This window comes from Miscanthus floridulus, chromosome 14, assembly GCF_019320115.1.
Source record: "Miscanthus floridulus cultivar M001 chromosome 14, ASM1932011v1, whole genome shotgun sequence".
Classification (NCBI taxonomy): Eukaryota; Viridiplantae; Streptophyta; class Magnoliopsida; order Poales; family Poaceae; genus Miscanthus; species Miscanthus floridulus.
Window position 1 is genome coordinate 77,015,366 of NC_089593.1, and position 26,585 is coordinate 77,041,950.

A 26,585-nucleotide genomic window follows, 5' to 3' on the forward strand; every position below is an offset into this window, starting at 1 on the left:
AAGATGAGCAATTGTATATTAGGTTGTCTAAACTTGGTAAGTTAAAGTGATTTGAATAGAACTTAAGTAAACTAATATGCCATGCTTGATGTACTTGCTATCTCGATGTTTGGTTTGATGTGAATAGCTTGCTCTCTATAGTTAGTTGTGTGATGTTAGTTAAATAGCTATTGGTGCCTATGTCTTGCAAAATCTTGTGTTTGTCTTGAATGCTTATGTGATGCATTTTGTGTTACCATTCATCACATTCATACACATGCATCTTGCATCTCATTTAGGTACGCTAGATGAATCACGTGAAGGATGTGAGATGGAGCCGAACTCGAAGATTTGGTTTGGTGGATATATCCTGAAGATGAAAGGACTAAGCAAGTGCTAGGACCGGAGATGTCACCAAGACGGTGCAAGCTAACTGAACTGACTTGTGTCGGATCCCAGGCAAGCCCCAGAGCATTCTAAGTCTCCCATGTTTTTACAAATATCTTGAGTATCTTTTATTGTTGATGATGCATTAAGTATAGGAATTGGTTGGAACCAATTGTTGCATTATATCCTTACCTTGTCTAGATAAAATCCTATGAATCCTAATTAAGTGTAGGATCGAATGATGCTTAGCTATGCATAGACCGGTAGAAGTTGGGTGATTTCCTGTCACCTGCTAGATGTAGGATGAGCTCTGGTCACGGTTGGCTATATTTGCTATCATGAAAAAGAACCATATGTTAATAATGAATGGAGACCGGACGGGATGACGATAGTGCAGCAACAAGGCATGGAGGTCTTGGGTGTGAATCTATCCCCGTCTGTGTCGTTGAAGGACCGATACGCTGTACGTCCTCATGTCATGTTGAACGTAGCCTAACACTTAGTTGGCCGGATAAGTCGTTCCGACCGCGAAGCCTAGTAGCTCAATTCAGGCCGGGGACGCGAGCAGGGGTCCGCAATCTAGATGGAAGTAAGGATGTGCGGGGAGCCATTGGCATAAGCCCAAGGGTGGGTTAAGTCACCGAGCACTCATGGTAGAGTGGTTCTCTGATTTTGCGGCACTGTTCGGACTCGCGACTCCTGAATTGTACCAACGGTGACTTGTTTACGACCCTGACGCGGGAAGCAGGGTTGGTGTTTAGGAATACCCCTCCAGCTGGATAGGAATCGATTCAAATCGTCGTCTCTCCTGGATAGTGAGAACTTGACTGAGCAGCGGCAACATAGATTCACTAAATTTAAAGATATGGTTAAATGATGATGATGATGATGATAATGACAATGAGCCATGAAATACCTGATATGGTTATTATTGTTTGCAACTTAATCAAGTGATTGATTAGTACAGGTGCTAATATAGATGGTAGGTAAAGGCTAAAAGTCACTGCTAGTATAGGTGAATAATGCTAAGGGTTACTCAAGCTTTTATGCAAAAAGGTTGTCCAGCCAGATCCACTAAATTAAGCTATGCATGATCCTTGGTGTCATTTGTTTTGGTTTCCGACGGGTAAGTCTGGCTGAGTACATTCGAGTACTCAGGGTTTATCCCACCATGTTGCAGGTGGAGTTCTCGGCCTATTGAAGATGGTGGCTAACCGCCGGTGGGCTCGGTGATTCTATAGTTACTTCTCATCTATATGCTTTTATTGGATGATGTCACTTATGCTAGCAATGTAATTTGAAAGCTATGTTGTTTTCACTAAGCGGTTTTGAAACCCAAACTTGTACTATTATTTGTGAAACCATTTGTAATATTATTTCCGCTACAACCCTGTGTATGTGATGTGTATTTGCTTAATCACGCGATCTTGGTTGTGATGTTGATTTACCGAGGTCTTTCGGGACACTCGGCGGACTATTGGGTTTATATGAGTGAAAGTATATGTGTGTCAACATGTTAGTGGGGACAGCCGTACTTGATCTTGTATAAATTGGGCGGTTCTATCATAATGCCTTCCATGATGATTAGTGACATAGAACCTAAATGCTCTGTTCAAATTATTTTAGCGAATACAACTTGTTAGTATCCAAAAGTGAACGTTACAAGTATGTATACAAACATATAAGCTAATAAGGATTGTCAATATGTATATGTCTTACGAATCGATATGAAGTCTTTGTATGTCACTGGGTCCCTATCTATTAAATCAAAGACCCATGCCATGCTCCTCCCGACATCGACGACTATACAAATCCAGTGGTTGCTGCATGGATTTAATCATAGAACTAGATAAGCTCTTTCGCATCGAATAAAATATATCGAACAAAGCTTTAAGTATAGAGTTGAACTTACTCGAAGTTGTATGGTAGCCATATAGTAGAGTGTATGCCACAACCTTAAGGGACTCTTCCCTTAGTTTCGCCGTATGGATGCGCTCTTTCTCCCGAAGAGTCTTTGCAACAGCTAGCTCTTTGGCATCCAGTGTCCACTGTTTAGGGTAATTAAAATTTGTTTGGGCTATAGCTTGAGGGTCTAGATACCTGGCATTCACACTTGGCATTTGTTTGACAATGTGCACTTGTATTCTACAAATCACGACGTGGGTTAGTTACAACAAAATTCAAAGATTACATTTATATCATATCGGGAGGACAAGGACTTGCAGGCACCACGTGCGAATTAGATTCATCTCCATTTCTTCTAGGTGAAAGCATGTGTGCATGTCATTGAAGTCAAAGACAATTTTCCTGGCTGGGCTTTCAAATGTGCCGGTGGGGAAGCATGCATGTATGAGATCTATGCTCGTTGGGAGAACACGCAAGTACCAATCATGGAACCTTCTGATTTCAAGTGGTAGGCGCTGGATGCCCTGGTTTGGTAGGAAGGGCTTGCATTTTTCATATGTTTTCAGGCAATCCTTTGACCATTTGATGGCATCAACATTTGGATACTGCTTTGTAATTTGGTGGAGTTTGCTAGTGACGGCCTCCTCAGAACCCCGTGATGGAACTTTTTTAACTTGGTTCTTAGGCTTGAACTGGTCATGGAAAAACCACTTGGACACCGACGAGACATCTTTGATCGGAACATAAACTGGCCTTATGGTGATTGGATGCTTCTTTCGAAGTTCCCATTCAGGCACATCCTTATCTTCTTGTGCATCACCTTCTTCAGGAGGCACTCGTTGTTCATGTATCGGCTGTGCTTGTTGAGAAGACTATGGTATCTCATGATGCGCTTGCTTGGTATGAGCTGGAGAAGGTTGTGGCATCTCATCAGGCACATGCTCGCTAGGAGGCGGGGAAGAATGTTGCATCTCAGGAATGTGGGGGTCACAAGACGGTGAAAATATCTCCCCGACCTCAACAACTCACTCCAAATTTGGGAGAGGGGGAGGCGGCGAAGAAGCAGTCAATATAATGTCCCGTTTGTGCTAGAGGATGAACTGCCCCATAACGTCTCCGAGTAACACCAGCCCCTCGGGAGTTGCGTAGTCTATCCTCCACTGCATGAACTCGGGCTTCACTGTATGCACCTCGCCCTAGTATAGTCTGGTGGTATCTTATTATTGTGGTGTAAGCCACCGAAAGAATGTGCCACACCCGTTGCCACCTCCATCACAGTGTTCTGCTGGCCGCTAAGAAACACCAAGGTGCAACTAGTTGGTTCCCATATGTGATCGATAGGGGTTGTGGCTGCAGTGGAACCTTGGCCGCTATGAACTTTCGAGGGCTGCCAACTAATGCCAGTTCTCCCGACGGCGTCACTAATAGCTATGGCTCCATAGACAGTCCTTGCTCCTCCAGCGCCTTCGCAACTAGAGCCTTCACTTGGAGCTCAAGACTAGTCTCCAGGTCTCTGCCATGTTTCTTATACATGTGCCTGTCCTCTTCAAATCCATGCTTCCATGTCGTCCTTTTCCCTAGCCCCCTGGTGCGGCCTGTGTGCTCCTTGTTTCCCAATCCAAGGCTAAGCTCATCCCTCTCTCTGGAAGGATTGAATGAGCCCTTCTCCTTATCTTCAGCATATTTCAGTATCCTTGATACTGTCTCTTGGGTCTCCGACTTATCAAACTTAAGATTACCGCCGGATAATTCTGTACTCCTCACATATATCCAATTCCTTGAGCGTACTTTCAAATTCGTCACATCGATATTCCCAGCAGCTGTGGCCTCTTCGTCCATCTTCCTAAACTGCTCTTCCTTGGCATAGTAGCCACCGGGGCCTAGATGATGGTGGTGTTTGTTCCTCTTTGCCAGCTCGGTATTACGGGCACTGAGCTCCAATGCCTCCGGTGAAGTATTTTGAGCCATGAGCTTCTCCTATTGACTAGGAGTTATTTTGCCAAACTTGTTGAAGGGAGTTAACCCCTTTTGGATATACTTCATGTTGAGCTCTGACCTCCAATGTCGGAATGACTTTCCCATCATCCAAAAAGTATTTTTTTACCAATTCATGCTTACCCTCTAAAAATCTAAAATTGAGCTTCAGCTGCCTATCCCATAGTGCATTCTTTATGTTCTCTGGTACCTCTTTCTAGTTAGGGATTGTTGGGTTTAATTTATCTCTTACTAGGGACCCGATCGCATTACGGAATCATCCTCTTAATTCATTCGGCTCAAGGATCTCCCTTGCTGGCCCGACCTCCGTTATCACATAGCATGCCTTATCTGGATATAAATTTCCTTTTCTATCCCCTCGTTTCCTCTTAGGCTTGGTAGTTATGGTTGTGTCTTGAGGTTGTGGAGCAGAGGCATCATGATCCGTCTCTGTGGTTGTTGCCTCTGCTCTCCTTTTCTCTACTCCGTCTTGTTCAGCGAGATGTCACGGACGTCGACGTCGTCTTTTCTGAGTTTTTGGAGGGACCTATATATATGACAGGTCAAAGTGTTAGCAGAGGTAACACGGTCAAAGCTTTAGCAAAATTTACAAGCTAAGTCTTTTTTCCTACCTCCTCGTTCAGGTCAAAATCCTTGTCCAAATCTTCCTCCGTTGGCCTCCTTCTGGCTTCACGTGGGAAAGGATCCTTGGGACCTATATATCCCTCTTCTGAGTCCTCCTCCTCATCATCATCAACTTCTTCGCCTTCAGCAGCCTCTCCTGCTCTTTCTTCTGCTCTCACTTCCTCCTCGTCACACTGCTCCTGAGTAAGCATCACTTCTAGATCCTTTTCTACCTCGTTATCGAGTTGTTCCTAAGTAAGCTGGTCCTCTAGTGCTTGCTCCTCATAGGTTGGCTGCTCATCATGCTCAGGGCATCAGGCTGCACTGTCTGGTGTCCGTGACATTATTTCGCGCTTTGTTCTAATAGATGCAAGAAAGTGTGCTTTAGGTACGCGAGAAGGTATAAGAAATAAAAAAGGTCTATAAACCAAAGTAGTCCTATAAAACAACAATATATCAAAAAACAAGAAGTAGCAGTAGTAGAGGCCTCAGAAACATGTCAATCATCATCTGATCTTGAACTTGGAGTATCAAGGCATCATAACAGAGAAGAGAGGAGAAGGTAATGTAGGGGCGACTGCTAATGATGCCAAGTTCCTCACAAGTTCTTGATCATCAGCTCATATTTCATATAATGTATGGACTTAGACAATTTCATCATCGACAAAACAAAGGAGAGGAGAGGAGAGGGGAGATTTGGCAAAAAAAGCAACAGCTGCTTAACAAACATAGAGAGGAAAATGTGTAAAAAAAAGCAGTTGCTGCTTCCCAAACATAGAGGATAGGAGTTGACTACTGCCACATGGTTGGAAGACCCCTGCAGATCAAAATCTAGTAACTTAGATGTGGTAAACATAGAGCAGCAGCCACTTAGTAGTATAGGGAAGTGAGTGGAGTAGCAGCCAGCAGCTAGGGAAGAGAGTAGAGTAGCAGCCAGCTAATAGCAATAGGAGTAGCTAGCAGTAGCAAGTAGAGTAGTAGTAGTTCAGTAGCAAGTAGAGTAGTAGTAGTTCAGTAGAGTAGAGTTAGAAGACCGCAAAAGAGGTAGAGACATAGTACAGAGTCAAAAAATGAGAGAGAAGAGTAAAAAAAATCAGTAAGCAGCAGCAGTAGTTAAGTAGAGTCAACAGAGTGAGGTAGAGACATAGCAGCAATAGTAGTTAAGTAGAGTCAATAGAGTGAGGTAGAGACATAGCAGCAACAGTAGTTAAGTAGAGTCAACAGAGTGAGGTAGAGACATAGCAGCAACAGTAGTTAAGTAGAGTAAAAAAATCAGTAAGTAGTACTAGGCAAGCAAGCACAGCAAGCAGCCACCACCTCAGGCATTTTAAATTTACAGAGAGTAGAAAAATGAGAGAAGAGCAGCAGGAACAGCACTTAGTAGTACAGAGTAGAGAGAAGAGCAGCAGGAACAACAAGCAGCTAGTAGGAGTAGGAGTAGAGTAGTAGTAGTTCAGTAGAGTAGAGTAGTAGTAGTAGTTCAGTAGAGTAGTAGTAGTAGCCAACAGCTAGCAGTATCAACACACATGCAAGTGAAATCAACTAATAAATAAATAAAACTACTTGCAACCTAAAAAGATGACCAAAAATTCTAGAAATACCAAAGCAATAAAGAACTAATGGTACTAAAGTTTGCATGCTTCTTATTCACAGTCCAATGAGAAACAATAAGCTCAAAATCACAGAACTCATTTAGATATAAGAGTAGCATATGATAAAAATGTACTCTGTGCTCCTAATCACTAGGACTCATCAATTCAATAGTAGATGTATCCTGGTTGGTGCCTTATATTTGGACAAACACAAGATGAAACAACGAGCTCATTTTGAAGTGAACGAGGGATCAGCAAAGTGCTAGAAAATTGCAAATTTTAGGACTGAGCAGAAATGATTCATAGCACACGGCACAAGATGTATCTCAACCATAGCAGGTCAGTGAGTCCAAGTTACTTGTCAACTTCTAAGGTGCTTCTCAAATGTTTCACATCCATAGTCCATACATATTATAGGGATGCAGAGGCAAAGTTAAAAAAAACAGTAAAGATGTTTCATTTATTATAAGTGCAATTAAGTTAAGATGTTAATCGTTTACAAGTTTTTCTAGGCCATATCGGCATGGTTAACTGCAACTCAAATACTATTTGTGATTACTGAATATAGAGAACAAAGAAGAATATAGCTTATCTTCGGCATGGTTAACAAGTTTTTTGAGGTCATCTTCGGCATGGTTAATAAGTTTTTCTAGGCTATCTTGGGCAATTATTAGGAATTCAGAGAACAAAGAAGAATATGATACTGTTTGTGATTACTACTGCAACCAAAGCATCCATCAAGGCATACCAAATTTCCCTGTGGTTGTCTATATGCTAAAAAATAGAATTTCTCCTGCCCACATGGACTACTAATAATAATGCAATTCAACAGTACATGGCTACATGTATTCCAAGACCTATTCCATGTTGGCATGCATTGTATTTGGACCAAGGTAAGGATAGAATAATATAAGAGGGTAACCTTCAAGTCACACGAGTTCAGCATGCTAGAAAGCAAATTTTAAGTGACAGAAAACTGCGTGTATACAATGGAATTATGCCAATGAGACATGCCAGAAAACACAACTCAAATATATCAACTTCAAATTGCTTGATGAGTTTTTAGGTGACTAACACACATATCACTCCCACACTGTTGACAATAATGCAAAGTCAAACCTTCAAAATAAGTTTTAAGGCAATAGCCTCGGAGGAATAGACGAATAATGTCATCAATCAAAGAGTTAAGTATACTAAGACATCTTATTTCTTAGTTATAATCTAGGAGGCTTCCACTTGTAAAGCATTTCACAGTTCTACAGAAGTAGTACACAAGAACGATGCAAGGACATTGTAGACCTATACTATGGATGTTCTGTTTCTAGGTATCATCCTTTATGCAGTGCAAAGAAACAGCAGATAATAGATTTCTTTTCCTAACATATTCCAGTGAGCACAGAGTACGTTTGGCTTTCAACACAATGTATGCAGTAACTGTCAGAGATAAGATAGATAGACTGACCGAGAAAGCCGATGTTTGCTGATCGATGCTGGTGGAGGTGCGCGGACGCCGGTGGAGGTGCGCGGATGCCGGAGAGCACGGGAAGGAGTGCGGACGCCGGTGGAGGTGCGCGGAGGCCGGTGGAAGGGGCGCGGACACCGGTGGAGGGGGCACGGGTGCGGGTGGAGGGGGCACGGACGCCGGTGGAGGTGCACGGACATCGATGGAGGAGCGCGGACGCCGATGGAGGGGGCACGGGTGTAGGGAGGGGGCACGCGGGTGCGGAGATGGGGCGCGTGGGTGCGTCGCCGGTCGGGTGCACCGCGGCACCTCAAGGTCAGAAACCCTAACGCCACCGGCCGGTCGAAAACCCTAGGGCGGGGAGCAGGCGCACGGGTGCGGGGAGGGGGCGCGGGTGCGGGGAGGGGGCGCGCGAGTGCGGAGATGGGGTGCGCGGGTGCGGGGAGGGGGCGCGGGCATCGAGACAGGTCCGGGAGGCGGCGTCGGCTGGGCAGCCTAACGGCATCGGAGGAGGAAGACAGCACCCAACAGGCTAACACCCGTGCGCCCTTGTATTTATACTCGGGACGATTTCTAGGGGCGGTCCCTGATCCAGCCGCCCCTACAAATGCATTTGTAGGGGCGGTTCCTGATCCAGCCGCCCCTACAAATGTATTTGTAGGGGCGATTTCTGATCCAACCACCCTACAAATATTTTTTATTTTTTAAAATTATTAATTCTATATTTTTATATCATAAAAACACAAAGTAATATAAAAACAATTATGTATATGCACAAATATAATATTTTGTATTATTCTATATATGAAGAAATATATATATAAACAATTGTAGTCAAAACAATATAGAAAACAAAAAAAACAAAAATTAAAAATTTGAATTTTAAAACTTCAACTATAATTTTATGACATTCAATGAAATAAAATGAAAATATTGTAAACATAAAAGTTGTATAACTCATCAACATGTACAACTTTTATTTTGGTCATCTTGTCATGTGACTTTGTTTGAATGATTCAAATTTTGAAATTCAAATAATTTCAACTTGAAACAATATTTTGAAAGAGTAATAATTTTAGATGAAAAAATCATGAATACCAAAGTTGTAGAACTCATCAATATCTACAACTTTTATTTTGATCATATTTTTATTTGATAAAATTTGAATAGTTGAAAATTTGAATTTCAATAAATGGCAACTTCAAACAAGATTTTGAAACCTTAAATGATTTCAACAATAAAAGTCGTGAACATAAAAGTTGTTGAACTCATCACTATCTACAACTTTTATTTGGTCACTTCTTCATGTGACAAAATATTAGTAAATATTGTTCATAAATTCACATATGACTCATAATTTCATGAACTATACGAGAAACATGTTGATTTGTGAACAATGTTTACTATCACTTTGTCAGATAAAGAAATAATCAAAATAAAAGTTGTAGATCTTGATGAGTTATACAACTTTGGTATTTATCACTTTTTCAGCTGAAATCATTTAATGGTTGAAAATCTCGTTCAAACTTGTCATTTTTTTAAATTTGAAAATTTGAAGTGCTCAAACTTTGTCAAATGAAAAAATGATCAAATCAACACACTAACTTGATAGGGCAAGATTTTAGAAAATTTTAGGGGAAAATCATCATATTTGGAGTTAGTATGAGGGAAAAGACTAGTTACAAATTTTACCTAGAGATTAAAAAAAAGCACAACTGTTCATGATGATCAATGATGAACAAGTGTGATTTCTCTTTTTAATCGGTGGCTGAAACTTGTAACTAGTTTTTCTCCCTCATACTAACTCCAAATGTGATGGTTTTTTCTAAAAATTTCTAAAATCATGCTCTATCATTTTAGTCTAGTCATCTATCTTTGTCACTAATTTTGAACAGTTCAAATTTTAAATTTCAGAAAATGACAGCTTCAAACCTGATTTTCAAACACTAAATGATTTCAGCTGTAAAGGTGATGAATATAAAAGTTGTATAATTCGTCAAGATCTCCTACTTTTGTTTTGGTCATTTCTTCATTTCATAAAGTGTTAAGTGATTTCATAAAATTTTAGTAGTAATAGAGTGGATGTTCAAATAGAGTCATCTAGATGCTGCAAAGGGTAGTCTCACACACATGCATAAATATAGTCTCATACACATACAAAAATATATAGTCTTACACACGTACATAAAATATATAGTCTCACACACATGCATAAATGAAGTCTTACAAATACACACTTACACAAACACTCCACGTTCAACAACTAGCTAGCCCGCTGTAACGACTTTTCCCTTGACACCTTTTTGTTCCCATGGTAATATATCTTTGGGAAGGTTCTTTTCCACAACACTGATCTTCTTAGGAAAGTCTATGAATAGCGGCATCTCATCATAGTTATTGTAAGCTTCAACATCGTCCACGCCATCAACTCCAATAATGTGTTGTTTCCTAGAGGCAACCACGTGCTTTGTCTTCTTCTTCGGGGGGAGGTTACTTTGTGGGTCAGACATATAGAAAACTTGTGCGACACGTAAAGCGAGCACCCAAGGGTCATCTTGGTAGCCTAGATTCTCGAGGTCCAGGACTCTCAATCCGATCTCGTTCAGTTGGTGTTGTTTGATCCAGCGGCATCAAAACAGGGCCACCATTATATCCCTTTCATAGTCAAGTTCCCATATCTCTTCAATGATGCCAAAGTATTGGATCTTTCGCCCCAATCCATCAAGAGCCTCTATTCAAACGCTGTTGTTTTGGTTCACATATTTACTATCCTTTATGTGGGTATAGTACGTATACCCATTGATGTCATAAGCATTCCAAGATGTCATTTGTCTCGATGGCCCCTCCGCCAACCTACTGATGGTAATAGAGTCTATGGTTTCTCCAGGTGGTATGTTTTGGTCCTTCAACCATGTAGTTAGTCATTGCTTGTGTTGTTTCATGACCCAATCATTCAAACGGCCATTTCTCTCCGCCATAATGATAGCCAAGTGTTCATCAATGTACGGTTGCATCAGTTGTGTACTCTGCAAGACACTATAATGCGCCTGACTCACCTCTTTGTAATCATGGTCGATGAACACTTTTCTACCACTGGTGCCCTTCCCAGCCAGCCTACCCTTGTGATGAGAATTGGGTTTACTAATCCCTTTCTATACTTTTAGATACTCTTGACAGCACTCGACGACTTCTTCAGTACTGTAACCCTCTATCATGGAGCCCTCTAGATATGCTCGATTATGCATGTATCGACTTAGAACCGACATGAACCGCTCATCGGACCACATTTCATGCAAGTAGCAAGGGCCTAGCGCTTGTATCTGATGAACCATGTGAATCATGAGATGTGGCATTATATAAAAAAAGTAGGAGATAAACATATCTCTAGTTGGTTTTGTATCTCCACCACAAATTCATGTAGGTCACTCAACTCTTGCTTACCAATCGTCTTTTGTGAGATCTTCGAAAAGAAGTAGCACATGCGGGTGATGGCCATTTTCAAGAACTCTGGCTTTATAGCCCTGATTGCAATAGGTAGAAACACTGTTAGCATCACATGGCAATCGTGAGCCTTGCAGTGTGTTATTGACAAGTCCTTCATCGACACTAGCTTCTTCACATTTGATGAAAACCCAGTTGGGACTTTGACCCCCCTCAGGAAAGTGCATATAGCTCTCTTCTCGTCTGGTGTTAGGTTGAAGCACGCCACGAGCAGAGTGCATTTTCCATTAGCCTCAGGTACCGGGTGAAGCTATGGCATCACGTTTAGCTGCACCATGTCTTTTCGTGCTTTTAGACCATCCTTTGACTTGCATGTGTCCATCAAGGTAGCAATGAGACTCTCAAAGACATTCTTCTGCACGTGCATAGCATCAATGGCATGGGGGACCTCCAAGTCTGGCCAATAAGGCAGATACTGAAATAAGATCGATTATTTCTTGAAAAGTACGCCTTCGACAGGAGGTGTGCTTCTATCTCTGTTAGTTCCATCCGGATTCTTCTTTTCATAGATGACGCATATGTTTTTCACCATTCTGTACACGTGTTCTCCGTTATGACGTCCCTCTGGAGGGGGTTCAATCTCTGGGGCATTGTCATAAAATCTAAAGAACAATTTGCTGCGGTACTTGTGACTTGTCTTTAAGAAGCGTCGGTTCCTTAGGTAAACTATTTTCTTGGATGCATCTAGGTACACCCATGTAGTACCATCCAAGCAAACCAAGCATCCCGTCTTTCTTTGATCTATCCAAACAAAGCAAACAGCGCGGGGTAATCATTGGTAGTAACAAATATTATTGCTCTACATATGAAGTCCTCCTTTCGGAATGCATCGTACATCTGCTCTCCATGCCTCCATAGCCTCTCCATTTCTTGCATCAAAGGCTCAAGGAACACGTCTATATCAATGCCTAGTTGTTTAGGGCCAGAAATAAGAATAGTGAGGAGAAGGTACTTTCTCTTCTGACACAACCATGTTGGGATATTGTACATGGTCAAGATCACTAGCCAAGTGTTGTGGTCGCTCATCCTCTCATTGAAGGGATTCATTCCATCGGTGCTCAAGCCAAACCATACATTCCTTGGGTCATCGTTGAATTCTTTGTGCTTCTCATCAAATCTTTGCCACTGACTACAATCAGCCGGGTGTGCAATCTTATCATCATCCACCTTGCGCTCATCATCCCACCATGTCATGAGTGCGGCTTCTTTAGGGTTTAGAAAGATACGTCTCAAGCGGTCGATCACTGGCAGGTACCACATTATCAAGGCAGGAATTCTTCTCTGCTTTGCATCGTTGCCTAATGGAGTGTCCTCTGGGGCTGAGATTCTTGTACCACCTTTTTGTACCCTTCTTATTCCTCTTTTTCCCTGTAGAGGGTTCGTCCCCACCGTAAAGGTCATTATTCTTGTACCGGCTGGCCCCACACCGGGGACATTTATCTAGTGACTTGAACGTTTCGCCATGAAAAAGTATACAGTGGTTGGGACATGCATGGATTTTTTCAACCCCTATTGTCAATGGACTTATGACCTTCTTTGCTTGGTATGTGTTGGTGGGAACTGAGTTTGGTTGTGGCAGCACCCATGACAGGAGATGCAATAGATCATTGAAACTACAGTCTGACCAGCCGTACTTAGCCTTCAGGATGAGCATCTCAAGCACAAAACGTAGCAAATGTCCAATGTGTCGGACAACCCTTTTCAACACCATACACAGTCTTATTCGATGCTTTTGTCACCCTTTCCAAATTTCCTAGACCTTTCGGGCTATTTAGTAAAATCTCTGGTCCAAGAGCTCGAATCATGTCCTCTAAATCATCTTCATCCCCGACATGTGCTCCACCATCATTATTGGCACCATCTTCGTCGTTACCATCCCAACCACCAGCATTACCACCTTGTTCATTGCCAAACTCGAAATCCATTCGTGCATCAAGCTCTGCTGAATATTGGGACATGGATTCTATGGTTTTGTCGTTGTATTCCTCCTCATCCTCGTCGTTAACAATAACCGTTTAACCACGATGAATCCACACTATGTAGTCCTCAACAAATCCTCGCATAATCAAATGTGATATGATGATAGTCACATCTGTCCATGCTATACAGTTCTTGCAATCTTTATAGGGGCAAATAATTATATCCTTATTCTCTTTCAATGTCGTTGCATGTTTCTTTGCGGCTTCAATAAATTTATCCACCTCTTCATGGAAACCTGCCTTGAACCTTAACGAACCATACATCCAAGAGTTCATGTACTCCATCTTTTACAACAACAACAAAACAAACATTTAAGGACTACTTATTCAGATATATATAAAAATGAATCAAATTAATAATTACTTGAGAATAATTGTATATACTTCAGATATATATGAATATAAATCTAATATAATTACATGAAGCATACAAACACACCATGGTAGAGGAAAATTAATTAATGTCCCATTTATCCATAAATAATTAAAATACATATTTATTGATTACAATAAACAATTTCAAAGACAACAATTAGCAACAATTATACTTTACCCAATATCTTTCATATAAACCCTAGTCCAATTTTATCAAACATAAATTTACAAAAACGAAATTAATAAAAAAACCAAACCCTAGATCTAGATCTACATGCACATGAAACATACATAAAACTAACTAATTGTTCACTAAAATCAAGAAACATGGACCAAATAAGGGTATGATCTTGTTCCCCTCCCTAATTTATCGTAGTACATTTAAAATTTGGGTCTAATTTGCTTCATAAGTAGCTCAAGCACCATAGAAGAGAGAAAAACAAAACTCTAATTACTCACTAACCAACCATTAAAACTTCAAAAAAAGTATGGAATAGCATTTTCTTACCTTCTACAATCTCTCCACCAAATGATTTGAGACCAAAACCTTCTCCCCTTAGTAGAGCAATTTTTAGGAGGTGCTCAAGGCCTTCCCACCTTTCTTTCACGGGTTGGAGTGAGTGACCTGAGGAGAAAGAAGGTGCTGCAGCTGTTTTATATGTGGGTCATTTGTAGGGGGCGGCTGGTGATTGAGTCGCCCCTACAAATCGGAGCTATATATACGGGGGCATTTGTAGAGGTGGCTTAATCACCAGCCGCTCCTACAAATAGCAACTCCAGGAGCGACTGGTGATTGAGCCGTCCCTACAAATCAGACCCCATTTGTAGGGACGGCTCGTATCACCAGCCGCTCCTACTGTTCTATTTGTAGGGGCGTCTGGTGTCTGGGCACCCGAGCACGCCACTATAGGGGCGGCTCCATCACCAGCCGCCCCTACAAAAAATTCGAACCGTTGCTAAAAATCGTTTTTTACGTAGTGAGAAGACCGTGGAGGTCGAGTTATTAGTTCTTGGCCTAACGATGGATCTTGAGGAAATTTTCGCTGATCAAAGTAGTGGTAGCCCCTTTCGTCGGAACATACTGTTTGCGCACGCACTTGTGTATTATAGAGGATGCAAACTCATAATATATATCAAGCCTCTGAACCCCTTACCACCACACCACTTAATCACTTCGGATGCTATTTTATATTAACTTATATGATTTTTTTTAAAAAAATGGGCCTCTAATAAACGATCTCTAATGAAAAAGATTGTTAACTATGTTGCTTTAGATCTCATTAGATATTGCAACTTCTTATAGATCATGTCTCTTTTCCCAGGCCTTTTGGAAATTTCAAAATTTTGAGTTTAAATATTTAAGAACTTATAATAAAAATTAGGCCTCTAAACGTTTTAAAATGAATTATAGAACTCGTTGAGCTCTACAATTTGTATTTAAAGCATTGAGGACAGGACCCTCTCTACTTTGTCTCATCTTACTTCAAATTTGGAGAAGTTCTAAATTTATTTGAATGACAAAAAATCTTACATTTTCGTGGTGGTTGACATAAGAAAAGGCGCCCAAAATGAAATATTGGTGCCAAAATTTAGTTCGCCACTCTAATTGACGCCATGTTAGTGAAAACCTAGGAACACGAGCCAACGGTGATAATCATTTTCAATGTTGGTTCCAATGGCCACTATGCCCACCTATTTGTGAATCCAAGGTTACATATTGAAAGTGTAATGAACTGGTGGTCAAAATGTTGTTGCGCCAATATTTTTCACGAGTGAGTGGCATGGTGTTAATTGGTGGCGGGTGACCCCACAGCCAGCTAGGACGGCGTACGGTGTTGGGGTCGATGGTAGGGACAGGCGCGAGGGTGTCGGTGTCCATGGTGGGGAGTGGGTGCAGGGGTGTCGGTGGAGCTTCTCTTCTTCTTTCAAGTGGTGTTCATGTCTTGGAAGTGAGGAGGTACCGGGTATCCCCTATATATATAGTGGTTGAAGGTGGGCCCATGGATCCAACTGTTCTTCACCCTCACCCTTTGGATCAAACCACCATATAATCAAAAGTGGAGATCCTCTAAATATTTGCTAGTTTGCATGTTGACCAGAGGAAGACTGCGAGGGAATTCCCATAGGGGTGGGGTAGGGGGGGGGACGACCCCTATGCCATGTGGGGGCCTCCTCTCAAGGTGGGATAACTTGGTCCATCCTCCTTACATGTGTATGTGTTGGTGGGTCACTTGAAAATCTCTTGTACGTGACTTGTGGGCCCTCTAATCTATGTAAAGTATGTATAAGTCGTCTAGAGAAAACACAAAGTGCATCCTACGGTTGAAATCACTTAGGATTATGTGGTTCTTGGATTTCACCAGGATTAAGGACAGTGGAGCTCACCAGTGGGGTCAGTCGACCCCACCTTACTTTATGTAGAGAAGTACTCTATATACATGTGAAACTTTATTATTTGAATTAAATATGCTCATGTAAAACTCATTTTCTTTTATTCCAGTACGGCGAATAAATTCTCATGGTCACACTCACACGTCTGTTGAATTTGATTGATCCGTCTCTTTCCTCATGTGGCGTCTCTACTAGATTCCATGGCTCAACTTCAACTAGCGCCTGAGAAAGCGAGGGCTGCTGTCTGTTTCCTCGTGAAACCACACACACGTCCCCGTCTTTCAAATCACACCCCAAATGCTTCTTTTTTTTTCAAGCAATGAAACAGTCAGGCCCAAGAGCTTCAAATCCCAGGCCCATGTCCAACAGGTCCATATCTACTTAGGCCCAGCCACCCAGGCAATCGGTCCAAACCCTAGGCCCAGGATCCAAACCGCGGCTGCGGAAAATCCGGGCCGCTAGCAAACAAATACAGTTGGCTGGCACACGGGGCGAGCGCTTGCTGCTACAGTTGCCTTCTTCTTCCCCAGTTCCCCCTTCCCAATCCCACTTCCCACCGCGGCATATCCCTCTTCTCCTGCCTCCCGCGCGCGGCCATGTCTTCGCCAGCGGCGCCAGCGGAAGAGGAGGGTCGTGCGCCGACCAAGTACGTGCTGATCACGGGCGGCGTCGTCAGCGGCCTCGGCAAGGGCGTCACCGCCAGCAGCATCGGCGTCGTCCTCAAGGCCTGCGGGCTTCGCGTCACCTGCATCAAGATCGGTACGCGCTCCTCACTTGCCCCTCCGCGGCTTTTGCGAGGTGTTCCCCTGCTTTTGCCCCTACAACCCTAGAGCCGTTTTGGGCTGAGGGGGTGGTCGGCGTGAGATAGGAGTGTGTTATTATTGGGGTGAGTGGTGAGTGCGACCCGCTTCCGTGATTCTGCTAGGGTTTAATCTTAATCTTTTCCGGATTAGGTAATTGGGTGGCAAAAGCGGGAGTTTGTTGGGTTCTGCTTGGAGTCTCAGTGGTCAATACTCAATCGCAATTCTTTACTATGGCTGGGTGGAATTTGGGGGCAATGAGTAATAGTCAAAGATTACCTTGTTTGGGGTTCCATCGTTCCAGTTACTTGTCACCTTGTCTTCTAGTGAAATGAAAATGAAAATTGTTGGTACACCATGAATGGATGAGCCCGTGCGTGCTCGTTGTCAGGTTTTGAAGGCTTGTTGCTGTCTCACTAGTACCAGTCCTTTTGTTGAGCTTTTTTAGGTAAACTTTTCGTCCCACTGTGAAGGTTGGTGTTGGGCCTTTTAGTGCTGTGGCGTGGCCTTCGATTGTCGTTTTATTGGCATGCTGCACTGTATGTACCCCATGCTTTAAGCTTCTGAATGGCTTTCTGTGACCAGCTTTTTAAAGAATTCTGTCTAAAGTGGAGGCACCTTTAGGATCTCTTGCTATCACAAAAAAGGCTGAATCAGAGGGTTATTTTTTTTCTGTGTGATTTTACAATGCAAATGTGATTTTACAATACAAATGTTAAATCATTTGGAGGGGCATTGGTCCGGCATTGGTCTTACTACTTTGGTCCGTTGTTTTTGTAGATCCATACTTGAACACAGATGCTGGCACAATGTCCCCCTTTGAGCATGGTGAGGTGTTTGTTCTTGATGATGGTGGAGAGGTACAGCTCCCTAATATTTGCATTTAATACACATTCTTTAAATTTGCAGTCTCGGTGGTATCTAACCTAACATGCGGTATCTGTAGGTTGACTTGGATTTGGGGAATTATGAGCGTTTCATAGATGTTACCCTGACGAGGGATAACAACATTACCACTGGAAAGATATACCAGGTGAGTACCTCCTGCCTCAAGGAAATGGTTGCCTTTTCTCATCTGAGATTGTAAGCCGATAGTTTCTGCTTGTTTCAGTCTGTCATTGAGAAGGAGAGAAGGGGTGATTATCTTGGAAAGACTGTACAGGTAATTCTTCTGTGGCATATTTATTACTCGAGTTGCATTGTATGGATTGCCCATATGGCAAAATCTGAAACACCCTATGGTTTCAAATATCCAGGTTGTTCCTCATGTCACGGATGAAATAAAACAGTGGATACAGTCAGTGTCTTCAGTTCCTGTGGATGGGCAGACTCGTCCAGCTGATGTTTGTGTTATTGAATTGGGAGGCACTGTAGGTAGGGTTTTATGACATCTTACGATCTGACACATATGTAATTATTAATGTATCAAAGAAATTGATTTCATTCTTATTTCAGGTGATATTGAGTCAATGCCATTCATTGAAGCTTTGCGCCAATTATCCTTTTCTCTTGGTATAGCTGGTCTTTGCATTTCAGTTTCCACATTTTATGGTTGCTGCGTTGTTTTTGTTACAACTTACACTCACAGAGCGGTAGCTCTCTGCACTGGGTACGCCCTTTTTACACTCTTATGAGACTTGTATTGTTTCTCATGGTCTATTTTTTCTATCTATTTCTTTGGGAACAGTTGGACCCATAGATTAGGGTGCACTCGCTGCACTGCCATTTCTTTTATGTTAATGTAGCATTCACATATTTTACATTTCTTGGAAGTAAAAACATCTTTCTCGTTAGTGACTGTCATGAATATGACTCATACTCTTATATGCGTGTTCTAGGCAAGGAGAATTTCTGCCTCATACACGTTAGCCTTGTTCCAGTATTGGGTGTAGTTGGTGAGCAGGTAAACAATTCTTCCTTTAACGATGATGATTAATTCTGCTTATTGCATCTTCTATCCTGAAATGAGGGAAACAATCTCATTGCACGCACTTTTCAAGTCTTATCATGACATAGTTACTGGTACTGGGAATCTGACGTTCTTGTTTCCCTTTTTTGTAGAAAACTAAACCAACACAACACAGTGTACGAGAACTGAGAGCCTTGGGTCTGACTCCTGATCTTCTAGCATGCCGGTCAGCACAGGTATTGCAAAGACGTAAAAAAAAAGTTAATAACTAATAGCAGATTCTTTAGAATATGCCTTATTTTCCTTCATCATTATATAGATTTCTGAAAATCTTTCCCATGTATTGGATATTTGTGACAAGTCTGCTGTTGAATTTGTTTTTCATTTTCTGTAATGAATTTTGTTCCAAGCAGTCATTAGCTCATTTTAATCTGCCTTGGCTTAGTACATGTACCTTTTCTGTTCATGCGTTTCTTGTTGTAAGATCGTTTTCTTCTCTTGTGCAATTTGTATTTAAGCGTTCCTTTCTAATCAGAGCTATGTTTATCTGTTCTTTCAGCCACTAATAGGATCTGTTAAAGAGAAGCTTTCACAATTTTGCCATGTCCCGGTATGTTTCATGATTAAATAAATCTGGAAAAATGCCATTTATTCAGTGTTTCTCGACTCACATTCTGTCTTACTTCCTGTAGGTCGAGAACATACTTAACATCCATGATGTTCCAAATTTATGGCATGTCCCACTTATTCTTAGAGTGAGTTGCAACATTCACTAAAACCTTAGCCTTGAATTTTGTGTAGAAATATATTGAGTCTATATATGTATTGCATTTAGTGTTGCTAATTTTGACAAGTACTGTTTTGCAGAACCAGAAGGCTCATGAAGCTATAATCAAACAACTAAACCTTGCTAGGTGAGTCAGACAATTACTGAAAATCAGTGCTTATCAATGCATGTAGAGTATTAGGATGGTCTGCACATGGAATGTTTTGTAATTTACCCATAACAGTGTTTTTAGAAGTGCTTGGCACCAGTTATGCCAACTACCTTGCACCTAAGGTGGGCTAGACAGTTGTTTTTAAGCAGTGATTCATATACTGTTGAGAAACCATATATTACCAATATTGGCAGATGATTGGCTTAAACTTCCAAAAAAAATTTACTATGTTTGAAATCATCCTAATTAGGGCCTGTTTGGAATGCGGGATTTTTTCCCTATTCCTGCGTTTTTCCTGTGAAATTAAACTGATTCCTGTGAAATTCCTGTGTGATTCCTGTGAAATTCCTGCGTTCCAAACAGGCCCTTAACGTTGAAAGGCCTACTCAGACTTGTTTGGTGTGATTGATTGAGATGATTACATTGTATTTATTGCAATCGCATCCCCTGTTTTTATATATTGTGTTATGGCCTTGTGGTTACTATTATCTTGGAGCAATATCATCTTGGATTTTATTTTATAGATCTGCTGGACCACCTGAGTTACGAGATTGGACAGATATGGCTGAGTCGTATGACAACCTCAAGAACTCTGTTAGTGTTGCAATAGTATTTGATTGTCGGTTCGTTTGTTGGTGCAGAATAAGTCTGAATGAATATCATTATTATGCAGGTTAAAGTTGCTTTGGTTGGGAAGTATACTAATCTGACAGATTCTTACCTATCAGTGGTGAAGGTTGGTACAGATGATCCTTACATATCAGTGGCGAAGTTAAGTAGTTTGCCAATTGTGATAATTAGTCTGCAAGCACAAAATTTAAGTTATATATTTTATGTGGTGAAATTATTATTATAGTTACAGTTCCATGGTTTAGTATAGACAATTGTTCTCTAATAATTGTTAAATAACTGAGGTTTAGAGCTGCCACAATGTGTTTTTACTGTGGATGCAATTTGGGTTCATGTACTATACATGAAAAATGTTTTTTTTCTAATTCGTTTGTGCATATCTTAATTTGTTCCAGGCTCTCCTACATGCCAGTGTTGCCTGTTCGTTAAAGCCATCTATCCAGTGGATTGCAGCTTCGGACCTTGAAGATGCAACTGCAAAAACTGTAAGCCACTAGCCATGTGTTCTAATATTCGAAAACTGCAGCAATAGCACCACAATGTTTCAGTTGTTCAATTTTTTTGGGGGTTCTGATAAGTATCTCAGTACCCCATAGCATTTGTATCTTTCTTAGCTCAAGTTTTCTGTATCAAGGTTTTTCTACTTTCAGTTTTACATTTGTAGCTACACTCAATTTCCTCCTATTATGGTTCCTGTCCTTTCTTTGTATGTGTTACTGCATCCCTTGATGACAATTTTTTCAATAGGCACCAGATGCCCATGCTGAAGCCTGGGAAACTCTTAAAGTGAGGATGCTAATTGCATTTCTTTACTATTTTAAATATGCAAGTCAATTTTGAAAGTTAATATTAATAAAATCTGAAAATTGTAGGGTTCATCATGCATTTTGATACCTGGAGGATTTGGGGATCGTGGAATCTCAGGGATGATATTGGCTGCAAAATATGCTCGTGAGAATAAAGTTCCATACCTTGGTATTTGCTTGGGCATGCAGATATCAGTGATTGAGATGTCCAGACATGTGTGTATGCTTCCATTTTTTCGTTTACTTAAAAACTATCCATATAGATTCTTACTTTTATTATTATGCTTTTCTAGGTCCTGGGCCTGGTAGATGCAGACAGTGAAGAGTTTAACAAGGATACACCAAATCATGTTGTTATGTACATGCCTGAGGTACTTCTTTTCTGTTAAGTTTATGGAAGAGCTGACTTTGAAAAGTTTGATCTAATTCCTTGACAATGAACTGTTCAGGTTTCAAAAACACATATGGGAAACACGATGAGGTTGGGCTGCAGGAGAACATTCTTCAGCGAACCTGATTGTCTTACATCAAAACTGTATGGGCCTTGATTCTTTCTTGGTCAATACCATACTATTTTCTTTGGCATTACTGAATTTAGCTTGTTTGGAAACTCAATCCATTGTCATCCACACTGATAAATTCCTAATGTAGTTGTGTTATCTAGAGCTTTCCTTACTTGGTAGTGAATATATTTTTGCCTATCACATTCCTAAATGTGGCTTCTGTTTAGTTGAGATTTGGTGCAAGCCCCTGGTTATTGATCATCTTTAACATTTGCTCTGTATAAAAATATATTGCATATTCTCACTTGGACTTTTGATTGAAACTTTAGGTATGGAAGTCCTCCACATGTAGACGAGCGTCATCGTCATAGATACGAGGTTTGTCATCAATTTTTGTTACTAAACATCCTATTAGTCATTAGTTTTTATGTGCATTGTAATCATATGCTTGGAACTGATTACTTGTTCTTTTTTATTTATTATAGGTCAATCCCTCTTTTGTTCCCATGCTTGAAAGTGCTGGTCTTCATTTTGTTGGTTGTGACGAAAGTCGAAAGCGGATGGAGGTACTAAGCAAATAGCCTATGCTATTCTTGGGTCTTGAATTTCTTTTTCAAAAGCCTGAACCTGCTTGCGCCTATGAGCAGATTGTGGAGCTACAAGATCATCCCTTCTATGTAGGTGTTCAGTTCCACCCAGAGTTCAAATCAAGGCCTCGAAGACCTTCACCTCCTTTTACAGGTGAAAACCTTTTTCTATTATTGAAAAAAATAACTTGCAAAATCGAAATAAAAAGTTGTGAAATATTTAGACCTCTGACAAGTTACAACTGGTCCAGTAGAATTTGCATTACAACGATTCTTTGGTGACATGTACTAGTTTCTGAGTTCTTTTAGTTTTTACCTGCTGTCTAAATTTTGTTGTGCAGGACTGATATTATTTGTTTTGGAACTATGCAGGTCTAATAATGGCAGCCACTAAACAACTGGGAACAATTTCGAATACCTCCAATGGCTACGTTGGAGCTTCTGACTAACGTCAGAGTACTAATGTCAGGTAAAGCGTTCTGAAACTTTGTTATTCCTAAGGCATTTTCTTAGTGTGTGTGACTAATGTTTCTGGACATTCGGTTTATGAATGGAACTATTGTTTCTTTTGCAGATAGGGATCCCCCTCTGGGCGAGAAGCATTTCACCCGTTGCTGCAGAGACCCAAGTTGTTTCTTGTACACAACCCGTTGCTAATGATCTTACAGTGTATGGGGTCGAACGTCATGATTTTGTTGACTGTTATGCGCTTGTCCTCCCATCCTTGCCATTCCAATTGAGCTTAACACCAGTGAGTGCTCCCGTCCTTGCGATTGCAATTGAGATTAACAGCAGTCAGTGATTCTTTGCAAGTTATACAAGTTTGAGAGAAGCTCGAGTTTGTTTTTGGTCATGCAACTTTGAAACCAGAAATCTTGACCATTGAACTATCACCACCGGACAAAGTTGACTTTGTACTTTCTGATAAAAACAGCTTTATTTTCTAAAAATAAAAATCCATAACTAACTTATTTTAATAAAAAAATATGAAACTAGTACCAATATTTTTTTTTTCTAAAGATATAATGTCTCTATTGGGCCAGCTCGCCGGCGTGGCGCCTCCGGCCGGCGAGCGGACTAGCCGGCACCACCGCCGCTGCCGTCGTCTCCGGGCTAGTACTGTAACGGTCGTGGCCTGGCGTCATGATCTTCACCCCGAAGCTGATCAGGCGGCCGGAGCAACTGACGTTTCTGAACGAGGAGGCCGGGCTGGCGTCGCTGGCCGTGATCAGGCGCGCGCGGCGGGTGCGGGGAGGTGTACAAAGGCACAGCCATGGACGACGGACGACTGTGGCCGACTTGTCAAAACCGCGAACGGCGGACAGTGGGAAGCAACTGAGATCGAAAAAGAAATTACGGTCATATCACTTTGTATCTGTATATACACCTTGATTCATTCGTCAACTTTTAACATGGCATACGTAATGAGCCGGCGTCTTTTTTTTATTGTTTGTTATCGTGACAAAGGCATCAATAAATCCTGACAAATTATATGGCGCTAGCTCTCATAACGCGCTTATCATGTGTGACCGTCCTTATCCATGCATGATAGAATCTTCTGGATCCATACTGAGACTAGCCTGATCTAACATATTGTTTTTTTTATTGTTTGCTATCGTGACAGAGGTACAACAGCAATAAACCCTGGCAAATCATATGGTGCGAGCTCTCATAACGCGCTAATCATGTGTGACCGTCCTTATCCATGCCTGATAGAATCTTCTGGATCCACATTGACATCGTTCAGACTAGCCTGATACAACACATTGTTTTTTTTATTGTCTGTTATCATGACAGAGGTACAACATCAATAAACCCTGACAAATCATATGGCGCGAGCTGTCATAACGTGTTAATCATGTGCGACCGTCCTTAACCATGCCTGATAGAATGTCGTAGCTCCTAGATCCACACTAACATCGTTTAGACTAGCCTCACATTGTTCTAAGTGATCGGAGAAACCTTTAAAATGCCTGCTCATTGTTTAGTTTTTTGAACGAAGGGGCAAGCGGATATAGCAGTGGGGCTTGGGGGGGGGGGGGGGGGGGGGGGGGGTGCGCAATCCCCCCTACCACCCACTAACAATAAAACATTTGTTTTTCCCGGCCCAATACTTGCGTGGTTGCTCCCCACCTTATCCGATAACGAGGCGGAGGAGGCACGTGTGACCGTATCAAGTGATACTCTCGTGTACTAGTTTGGATAACTAGAATCCGGCCAGATAACTACTGAACAAATCTTGATTTACTATGTACACGTGCAGGAATCTACTGGAGAAACAAGATTTGCTCGTGGCTGCGTGTGATCTTGAACCTTGTCCCTGGTTCCGGCTTGAGGACGAAGTACGTGGAACACGTACGGCGGCATCAATGGCCGTGTCGTCGTCGTCTCCTCCAGCCACGACCCACGGGAGAAAGGCCGGGCCACCGTGCGTTGCCGCCGACATCACATCGCACCTAGCATGTCAGGCCGGGGAGGCGTCGTTGCTTGCCTGGGACAAATCATGCTGCAGGATGCTGATCGATCTCCAAGAGCTGTTCATTGCCGACTCCGTCGCTGCTGCTGCACCAGGGAGGAGCCATGGCTGCCAGAAGGAAACTTCCCACACCGGCCGGCGCCGAGATAGGACAGGTGATGGAAGTGCAACGCTACCCCAGCTGACCCCTCTTCGGTGAACTCTATCAAAGACGTATAGTCGCGTGCAATGTGGAAGGCGATTCAAACATGTTCAACCATTCTGTCAACTATACCATTGAAAAAAAACATATTTTACGCGCGCGTATAATAATCTATACGTATATACATACATGGAGTGCATCGTTATTACTGGTGTTTGAGGAATTCACTTCGGCCGCTGGGTCAACAATAGCAGCAGCACCACCACCGAAGGCAGAGTGTTTGCCTCAGCTCCATGCATGGCGCCGGCGGCTAATGCAAATCGATGGTCATTATTGATTGCATTTGCATGCGATAACTCAAACTCAATCTGCTGAGCATGGCTCAAACCTTCAAGTGGTGGAACTGGAATACCTCCACCTGAAAGAAGATTTTCCATATCAGAGGATATTGTCTACTACTCCCTCCATCCCAAATTGTAAGTCATTCCAAGAATCTTGGAGAGTCAAAGCATCTCAAATTTGACCAAGTTTATATAATAAGATAATAACATTTATGATACCAACTAAGTACCAATAGATTCTTTGTTAATTATATTTTTATAGTATACATATTTGATGTCATAAATCTTTGTAATTTTTTTTATAATTTTGGTCAAATTTGAGAAGCTTTGACTCTCCAAGATTCTTGGAATGACTTACAATTTGAGATGGAGGGAGTACTATATACTGAATTTCTTGCAAGATAAGCAGACTAAAGTAACCAAAAAATAAAATCAAAACTTTTTACGAGGAGTGCTGATTTTTTTTAGCATAGAGAGGCCCATGGAAGACCCGCTGCTAGAACTAAGATGTAATTAGTTGGTATGTGAAAGCATCTAGGCCCCTAGTTGAGTTTCGGTGATTAATGACAATACGAGATTACTATGACTAACGTGTGTTTTGCAGAGGCAATTTAAGTTAGGTCATGGTAATGACAATTGATTGGACAATCATGGTTGTCATGCCCCTACGATGGAAATCATTTCAGTTTTCAAATGATGGATGACAAGGTTAAGGATGGACTAGTTCTAAGTGTCGTTTGGTGTTGAAGAGACAATTAAAGTAGTTTCGGACTTTATTTTTTCTTTGACCGTACTATTAAGGGGGTATGAACTAGTAGCTTGACCTAGGTGAGTCCAGTAGGTTAGGTGTGGTGCACACTTGTCAAATCTAGCACTAAATAACTTTGGAGTAGCCCTAAGATCAATTGGAGCAAACTTCATTCACATATGATTTCAAGTTGGAAGTGAATGGAGGGTCAAATGACTAACCGGACGCTGGTCTGGTTGTGACCGGACGCTGATGGGTGAGTCCGGTCAGTTCATTTGATCAACTGGAGCCGTCTGGTTGTGACCAGACGCTGAGTGAAAAGTGACCGGACGTTGAGTGCCTACGTCCGGTCAACTCCAGAGAGGTTCCAGAGAGGGAGTTTCCTGATCGGACGCGTCCGGTCAGTGCTGACCGGACGCTGGTCAGGATCCGGTAACTGATCGGACGCTGAACTGCGAAGTGACCGGACTCTAGGTGCCAGTGTCCGGTCAACATCAGTAATGTTCCAGAGAGTGTTTTTCGTGACCGGACATGTC

General features: G+C 41.8%; 1 protein-coding gene across 1 annotated transcript; it reads left to right on the forward strand.

The window, feature by feature from the left end:
• The first annotated feature begins 16,660 nt into the window (after positions 1–16,660).
• LOC136504347 (uncharacterized) lies at positions 16,661–23,174 on the forward strand. The gene is made up of 23 exons (XM_066499244.1): positions 16,661–16,928; positions 17,750–17,829; positions 17,916–18,002; positions 18,081–18,131; positions 18,226–18,343; positions 18,425–18,481; positions 18,808–18,872; positions 19,031–19,114; positions 19,438–19,488; positions 19,571–19,633; positions 19,746–19,792; positions 20,341–20,410; positions 20,490–20,552; positions 20,842–20,931; positions 21,194–21,232; positions 21,319–21,468; positions 21,546–21,623; positions 21,702–21,787; positions 22,085–22,133; positions 22,241–22,321; positions 22,403–22,496; positions 22,715–22,811; positions 22,917–23,174. The coding sequence occupies exons 1-22, from the start codon at positions 16,766–16,768 to the stop codon at positions 22,789–22,791; spliced, it is 1,743 nt and encodes a 580-aa protein (XP_066355341.1). The 5' UTR covers positions 16,661–16,765; the 3' UTR covers positions 22,792–22,811; positions 22,917–23,174.
• The last annotated feature ends 3,411 nt before the right edge of the window (positions 23,175–26,585 follow it).

Excerpts from the sequence above, each read along its gene's own strand:
- LOC136504347 (XM_066499244.1), top strand. The coding sequence starts at position 16,766 with ATGTCTTCGCCAGCGGCGCCAGCGGAAGAGGAGGGTCGTGCGCCGACC. Across the intron at positions 19,115-19,437 it reads TAGCATGCCGGTCAGCACAG|CCACTAATAGGATCTGTTAA; the intron begins GTATTGCAAAGA and ends CTGTTCTTTCAG. Across the intron at positions 19,489-19,570 it reads CACAATTTTGCCATGTCCCG|GTCGAGAACATACTTAACAT; the intron begins GTATGTTTCATG and ends TACTTCCTGTAG.